This window comes from Elephas maximus, chromosome 2 (genome assembly GCF_024166365.1).
Source record: "Elephas maximus indicus isolate mEleMax1 chromosome 2, mEleMax1 primary haplotype, whole genome shotgun sequence".
Taxonomy (NCBI): domain Eukaryota; kingdom Metazoa; phylum Chordata; class Mammalia; order Proboscidea; family Elephantidae; genus Elephas; species Elephas maximus.
In genome coordinates, this window is record NC_064820.1 from 11,541,258 (window position 1) to 11,549,529 (window position 8,272).

At 61.9% G+C, this 8,272-nt stretch overlaps 1 protein-coding gene across 1 annotated transcript; it reads left to right on the top strand.

Annotated features, from left to right (window-relative positions):
- The first annotated feature begins 3,223 nt into the window (after positions 1-3,223).
- IRX4 (iroquois homeobox 4) lies at positions 3,224-7,987 on the top strand. The gene is made up of 5 exons (XM_049861174.1): positions 3,224-3,349; positions 3,879-4,130; positions 5,077-5,189; positions 6,129-6,454; positions 7,108-7,987. Exons 1-5 carry the CDS (start codon positions 3,305-3,307, stop codon positions 7,929-7,931), a joined length of 1,560 nt encoding a protein of 519 aa, XP_049717131.1. The 5' UTR covers positions 3,224-3,304; the 3' UTR covers positions 7,932-7,987.
- The last annotated feature ends 285 nt before the right edge of the window (positions 7,988-8,272 follow it).

Below are 8,272 nucleotides of genomic sequence, written 5' to 3' on the forward strand. Positions count from 1 at the left end.
TACAGGCGCTTTTAACTGACGATATCTGAGGTGCTGACAACCCTGCTCCGTCTGTTCAAGGAGAGGAAACCAAGCTGGGTTCCTCAGCTCAAACTTTTTATGAAAGGGCACTTGGGCCACTATTACTGTGTTTTCTTTGGGGTGTGGATGGCCCAGAACCCTCGATTTGGGTTGGCGGGCCTCGGCTGGCTCTCAGGTTAGCAACGGGATACCCAGGGTACGAGCCAGCTGGGTTGGAGACCGCGGGCAGACCCTGCATCCAGGATAGGATAGCGGGGCCTGGGTGAGCGGCTGGCAATTCGGGAGACTTCCGGGGGCAGCGGAGCAGCGAGTCTCCCCAAACAGGGCAGCTGGGCCAGGTCTGCACATGGCCAGCCAGGACCTGTGACCTGCAGGAAGCCAAGCATCAGGGTACAGCGCCTGCCAAAGTGGCGTCAGTGTGCCGGATTTCTGGAGTCAGGGACAGAGGGTCGCCGCCACAACATGGCCAGCCGGCCGGCCGGGCCAGTAGGGACTGGCATGCAAGCTAGACAGAAAAAAACGAGAATGTTGCAACGATGGCCAGAGGAAACCCCCTTAAGCTCTCCCCCCAGAGCCCCCGAAGGACAGACAGAGCTGGCTGTGTGCGTGGGCAGGTGGCGACTGCTGGAGGCCAGGCTCAGAGGGTGAGCACCTCTGCTCAGAATGTGAATGGTATTCAGGGGCATCGCTCCTCAGGAGCCACAGCCGGGGTCTCCGGGGAAGGAAACGAGGTGCACAGGCCTGAGTGGGTCGGCCACTGCCAGCCGTAGCCCCGAGGCAGGGCACAGGCTGCTGGGAGCCCGCTCGTGGCTTTGCCTCTCTGCCCTAGCGAGAGCATACAATGGCCGGGAGGCCCCACTGACCCTCACCCGCCCCAGACGCGGCCCGGGCCATCCTTCGGTCGCGATCCCTGCTCCCTGGACCTCGGCCGCACTCGGCTCGCATCCCTTCCTCGCCCCGGCCTCATAGCCAGGCAGAGAGAGAGAGAGAGTTGTTTGTAAACAATAAATAATGGAAAGTCGGAGGATGTTCCGCCAAAGCCTCAGCGAAAGCCGGAAAACTGGAAGAATTGGGAGGAGGGAGACTGGGGGAGGGGAGGAGCAGGAGCAGGCAGAGGGAGAGAGCCGGCTGAGAGATTCATTTCCACCCGGGAAGCCCCGGTGGCTAGTTTCTTATTATTTACAGGAAGGTGGTATTAGCAATTCAGGTGAGAAAGAAATAAACACGGCCCGCCACGAAATCAATACAGAATTCAAAAACAATTATTAATGTCATTTGACTCCTGTTCTTTATGTATCCTCCCGGCTACAGACGCTAAACTGTCTGAATAATTTGCATGGGGCGGCTATTCATTATTTCCGATGGTTTCCTTTTGCAAGCAGCTCGGACGTGGCCGGATGCGGCCCAACAGGATCGTAGAACTCGTATTTTGATCTGTAAATTAAAGCAATTACGCAGCAGATATTATATGATGTGTACTGTGGTCTCCAGATAGTCATCAATCACCTTCCACCGAGCTGTCAGAGCCGGCAGATTTCGTTTCTGGGAGGCAGGCTTGCAGCTGGGGAGAGGGCGAGAACGTCATCATTAATTAGAGGGTGACCCTGGGGCGATTCACAGGTCTGAACCCAGGAATCTTTCCGAGCAAGTCTGCACAGCGCCGCGCGCTGCTCCCCTCCCGGCCGACCGCTGGGGGCCAAGCACAGCGAGAGCTGCGGGGGCGAGCCCCGGCCCCCTGAGGGCGGCGGAGCGAAAGGCCGGGACCAGTACGAGTCTATTGAGGCGCCTCCTTGCCTCCTGAGCGCCAACCACGACTTTGGACCCGGGCGAGATCCGCGGCCTGACACTGGCTGGGCCGCTAGAGGATGGGCACCTGGCCCCCTTCCCCGGCAGCCCAGTACGCCCCGAGCAGGGAGGGCACTTGGGTCTGGCGCCCAGCACCCCTCCCACGCACCCAGCCCCAGGTCACCAGGAGGAGCTGGAGGGCGCGGGTCGAGTTGGGAAACTGGCTCTTGGGAGCGCGCTGGGACGTCTAGCAGTCCCTGGCTCGGCCGCGTGGGGCAGGGAGAGGTGAAAGAGGGCAGCAAGCCAAGGAGGGGGAAGAGAGAAGGAAAAGAAAAGGGCGCTGTGAGCCGAGTAGGAACTGAAATGACCGAGGTGGGGCGTTCTCCGGGGATATTCGGCAGCCTACAGTGGCAGAGCTAGCGGCCAAGGGTCTGGGGAGACCCGGAACACCTGGGGTGGCCGCCTCTGAGGGGGGCTCCGAACACCCACACACCTGAGGGCATTTTGATCTCCAAAGGAGGACACCCTTTAAGGCCGGCGCGGTTGGATCGGGAACCCAGAATCGGTGTAGGGTTTAAACCGGTAGGAAAGTGAGGGGAGATGCCAAAGTCAGGCAGTGCTGACGTCCGGGTTAAACAATAGCGACGACCGGCGCGCCCAGGCTTGGGGCACCGCTCCGCCCTGCTGCCCTGCGCTCCGAGTCCTGCAAGCGGCCCTCCTTTGGTCCAGAGGAGATGCTCACGGGGAGCGGAGGTCGGCGGCTGTCTACCGCGAGCGCGGGGCCAATTTTAACTGTTGATTACGTCTTAAATGAAGACTCACTCTTGTGTCCCTTCATAAGTCTCATTTGTAATTGAGACTAATGGTTACAGTGGGGTGGGAAGGAGCAGCTGCTCATTAATTAATTTCTAATTAAAAGTGCCTCCCATCCTCGGGTGACTAAGTAGAAAACACCGTTCGTCGGGGCAATATTGATTCCTAGGATGGAATTCATTTGTTAAAGCTTGTTGGCCCCTCCGCCAGCCTCGCGCGCCGGGCCCTGTCGCTGCCCCGCCCGGGCCGGGCCGCGCGCTCCTGGCACGCGGGCCGATTGACCCGCGCGTCTGCGGCCGGCCGGGCTGTGCGGCGTGGGGCTGACGTCAGCGCCTCCACCGCTTAAATCCCAGCACATCTGACTTGACGGCTTTAAGCGTCTTCTTGATTTTTTTCCCCCTCTTTTTGCAAAATATGTATTTGCGTCGCCACGAAGAGGCCGCTTGGTCCCAGAGCCCCCTCGAGGCTCTGGATTGCGAGGCTAAAAGAATCGCTGCGGCCACTGAGGCTCGCTTTCTTATCCGGTTAAAAAAGTTTGCGGCTCGCGTGGAAGAATTAACCGAGGGTTCGGCTTCGTCCTCGCAGTGCCTAGGAGTCCGCAGCCCAGGAGCAGTGGCCGTGCCACGCCGGCCCCCGCGCCCAGGACCCCGCTGGCTCCGCCCTCTGGCCCTGGGTCCCGCCCGCCATGTCCTACCCACAGTTCGGATACCCCTACTCCTCCGCTCCCCAGGTAAGGGGGCCCCGCGAGGGCCTCGGGGAAGCGGGAACGCGACCAAAGGCACAGGCAGGCGCTTCCAAGGCAACAGGGTCTGCGCCCCGCGCGCCGGGCCGGGAGACTCCAAGACACTATTGGAGGCAGGGGCCGTGAGAAAATCCGACGGGTGGGGCCTTCGTTTCCTGTTTTGCTTGACCCTGGGCTCGAAGACTGCGCTCCAGGGGAACCCGGGGACCCGGGAAAACACTTGGGGCAAGGAGGGTCGTGGCGCGCGGGACGTGCGTGGCCTTGGAAACCTCCCGCGGGTGGGGAGGTGGGATAAACACTTCTGGCCCGGAACGGGCTGAGCTCCAAGTGGCGGGAGGAAGACAGGTGCCCTCAAAGCCTCGCGGCGAGGGGGAAGGGAGGGAGAGAAGGAAGAGATGCGCGGTCAGGCGTAGGTGGCTGGAGACCGGGGATAGGGATACAGCACCCTCGGGGGCGGCGCATGAGGCCCATCGAAGCCCAGACGCCCGCCTTCCTCGCGGCCCCTCTCTCCCCGCAGTTCCTGATGACCACGAACTCCCTGAGCGCCTGCTGCGAGTCCGGCGGCCGCACGCTGGCCGAGTCCGGGGCTGCCGCCTCGGCGCAGGCGCCCGTCTACTGCCCGGTCTACGAGAGCCGGCTGCTGGCCACCGCGCGCCACGAGCTCAACTCGGCCGCGGCGCTCGGCGTCTACGGGGGTCCCTACAGCGGCTCTCAGGGCTATGGCAACTACGTGACCTACGGCTCAGAGGCGTCCGCCTTCTACTCACTGGTGAGAGGGGCTCCCCAAACCTCTTCCTGTCCGGCTCCTGCCCCTCAATTCGCAAGCCCACTTTCCCTGCCCTCGGGAGGCCAGGGCTTGAGTCCTCTGGACCCCTAGACTGCTGGGGGTGGGAGGAGCACAGCTTTGCGTCCCGCAGCCTGGTCCCTGACAGGTGGGGCTCCATATTTAATGTATTTATTGTTTCAGGTTCACCATTAAGTTCTAATCAGATCTGTGACTTTGAGCACTCTCGCCTCCTCCCTCCTCCCCCCTCCTGCCCCTCCTCCCCCTGTTCCTCCTCCCCTGTGTGTCCCCTCTCCACTCCTCTCGGCCTCCTTCTGCCTCTCCTCCCAGTCTTTCTCTAACTCATCCCTCCTACCCCCTTTTCCCTTCTCGCCTCCCCTCCTGACAGTCGGCTCTTTCTCCTCTCCTCTCTCCCACCCCTTAGCTCCTCCCATTTCTCTCCTCCCTCCCCCTTCTCTGCCCATTTCCCTTCCCTCACGCGCTCTCCCTTACCGCCCCCCCGTTGTGAATCCCGTTCCTTCTATCCCCTCCCTGGTAACCCCCATCGCATAGCCCCTGCTGCCCCTTTCCCCACCTTCCCTCCCTGATCCCCTCTCTTCCTTTTCTCCCCCATCTCAGTTCCCTATTCTCTTCACCCTTTTCCCCTCCATACTCCTCATCCTCTCTTTACCCCCTCCAGCCCCATTTCCCCGACGCCCTTCCCCTACTGTGCAAGTTCTTCCCACGTTTCAGGGAACCCGGTTGGGAGGCGGAGGGGAAATGGGTACCTTCGCTGCCGGGCCCTGAGGAGCAATGTGGGGCCCGCGGGGGACGCGCTATGGGGCTTCCCAGAGGCCCGCGCTAAGCGTGCTGGAGCTAAGGGCCTTGGAGGAGGGGTTCGGGCTGGGCTGCATTCCCGGAAGCTGAGCCCCAGGCTTGTCCTTTCCTACAGAACAGCTTCGACTCCAAGGATGGGACGGGGTCTGCGCATGCGGGCCTGGCGCCCGCCGCAGCCGCTGCCTACTACCCGTACGAGCCGCCTCTGGGCCAATATCCGTACGACAGGTGAGGGACCAGGGAACCCGGCACTAGCCCCATCCCTGAGGGTCCCACAGCGTGACCGCTGCCATCAAAGCCTCCTCCACCAACCCCTCGCATCTGCCCCTCTGAGACGGTGCAGAGGCCAGAGGTGGGAGACTTCCCTAGGGTCAGACGAGCTGACCACGTGAACGGCCCTGTCCTGACTCCCGGGGAGCCTGGGCCAGCTCCGGGATAAAAGAGCACCCATCGGTGCTCCTGAAGGCCTTGCAGTGACTGTGGTTGTTGGGGGAGTCGGTTTCTGGCAGGCCACATCCAAACAGGGCCGCTCATTTGCAGCACTTCCGACGCCTCCCCGCCCCCCTAAGAAGTGCTGCCAGGCCGCCTCTTGGTGGCCAAGCCCCCTCCCCCACCCTTGCAGCCTCCTCACCCACTCCCCGACAGGATGCCCCAGCTTCCACATGGCAACGACTAAACATTTAACCGGAAAAAGGCCACTGAGGCCTTGGGGAGGTTTTCCCTCATGGTCGCTAATGACCCTTACTGCCCACGGGTTGCTTCCGTGCGGCTTTGCATCTCTGCGACATAATCTCGAAAACAAAGGGTAGGAGAAGCCTGATAAAGGAACTCCAGGGAATGCCTGTCTATGCAGAGTGGCAGAGCCCTCCGTTTGGGCCTGGCCCCCGCCCTGGGTCCATGACTCCCGGCTTTGGTTAGGGCCAGGGCTCCAGGTAAGTTATATTGACTTCGCCTACATGCCCCAAAGGGCAGTGCCTGCTGCGAGGGAACCTGGCTGGGGCCTGGGCCCACCCGGGGTGAGTGCTGCTATCTGCTTCTGGCCATAATCACAGCCCCAGAATCGTGGGCCATGATGGGAAGTGAGGTCCGGGTCAGCCTCGCCTTCTGCTGGGGGGCCGCGGGTCGCAGAGGGCGGCGGCCGGCGCCCATTGCCGAGCCTGTCTCCAGGTACGGAACCATGGACAGCGGTACGCGGCGGAAGAACGCCACGCGCGAGACCACCAGCACGCTCAAGGCCTGGTTGCAGGAGCACCGCAAGAACCCCTACCCCACCAAGGGAGAGAAGATCATGCTGGCCATCATCACCAAGATGACCCTCACGCAGGTCTCCACCTGGTTCGCCAATGCACGCCGGCGCCTCAAGAAGGAGAACAAGATGACGTGGCCGCCGCGGAACAAGTGCGGGGAGGAGAAGCGGCCCTATGGGGAGGGCGAGGAGGAGGAGGGCGAGGAGGAGGCGCGGGAGGAGCCCCTCAAGAGCACCAAGAACGAAGGTGGGTTGGGAGGTGGGCGCTGCTGGGACTGAGATCCTGGGGCGCCGATCTGGGCTCCCTGTGTCTTCTCTGCCAACTCTACGGCCTCTAAATTGGGCCGGTAGCAAACTCAAAGCCTAGAGGGCCTATGGAAACCCTGGTGGCTTAGTGGTTAAGTGCTACGGCTGCTGACCAAAGGGTTGGCAGCTCGAATACACCATGTGCTCCTTGGAAACTAGGGGGCAGTTCTACTCTGACCTATAGGGTCGCTATGAGTCGGAATCGACTGGACTGGAGGGGCACTGGGTTTTTTTGTTTTAGAGGGCCTAGGCAGCAAATGAAGGAGAAGGCTCAGTGCCAGGCCCTGTGCTTGTTGAGGACATGCTAGTCAATCTCAGCATGCTTAAAGAAATTCAAAATCGCGATTAAAAACAGCAGATGCCCTTCTCCCGCCCTGAAATTGGCCAGCCTGCCTGTTGCTAGTTTTCGACCTAGGAGCCCCTGAAGGAGATGGGCGGTATGAAGAAAAGCCCTGGGTGCTTCTCTAGGCTCCACATCACCAGCAAGTATTGTAAGGTTGGGTTTAGAGTTGAGGAGGGCGGAGGGAACACCTCTGATTAACCCCTCATCTGTCCGTCTCCCCCTTCCGCTGGTTGCCCTCCTCTTCCGGGCAGAAGCTGTCAGCAAAGAGAAGGAGCTAGAGCTCAGTGACTTGGATGACTTCGACCCCCTGGAGGCGGAGACCCCCGAGTGCGAGCTGAAGCCGCCCTTCCAGACACTGGACAGCAGACTAGAGCGTGTCCCCGCTGCCCCGGAGGGTCCTGGTGCTGTGGGCAAGGAGGCTTCCAGCGCCCTCCGGATGCCTATGGCCGCCAGTGGCGGGGCTGGACTGGATGAGGACCTGGAGAGGGCCCGGAGCTGCCTCCGAAGCGCGGCGGCCGGGCCGGAACAGCAGCCGGGCTCCGGGGGCGGCCTGCAGGCCTGCGAGGCCAAGCTGGGCTTCGTGTCCCCCGGGGCGACAACGGGCCTCGAGGCCAAGCCTCGCATCTGGTCCCTGGCTCACACTGCCACTGCCGCCGCCGCCACCGCCCTGAGTCAGACTGAGTTTCCTTCGTGCATGCTCAAGCGCCAAGGCCCCGCCATTCCCGCGGCTTCCTCCTCTGCGCCCTCTGCGTCCTCGCCCGCGGCCCCTGTCCGCACTGGTGCCCTGGATAGGCACCAGGACTCCCCGGTCACCAGTCTCAGAAACTGGGTGGATGGGGTCTTCCATGACCCCATTCTCAGGCACAGCACTTTGAACCAGGCCTGGGCCACTGCCAAGGGCGCCCTCCTGGACCAGGGGCCGCTGGGACGCTCGCTCGGGGCGGGCGCCAACGTGCTGACGGCGCCCCTGGGGCGCGCCTTTCCCCATGCCGCTCCTCAAGACGCCCAGGCCGCGGGCGCGACCAAGGAGCTGCTCTCCTTGCCTAAGGCCGGTGGGAAGCCCTTCTGTGCCTAAGGCTGGGGGTGGGGGGATCCAGGAGAGCGGGCGTTGGGGCAGCGATCGTGGATGGCGCAAACTCTTTTTCCACCAAGTACGCAAAGAAAGGCAAGAGCGTGGGCAAAGCTAAGGCCGCCAACCCACCGCAGAGGGAGGATCTGAATTCGGTTTCCAGAGGCCACCGACAAGCCCCGCGCACTACCGCGCACAGATTTTCTGACTCCACCATCGCTGAACTCCTGTCTGGCAAGATAGTGCAGCCCTCAGAGCAGGAGCGAGCCACCCTGAAGCATCAAGTTTACGTCCAAAAGTTTACACGAAAAAGAAATTTCAGTTTTGAGGCGGTTTTGTGTTGCTCT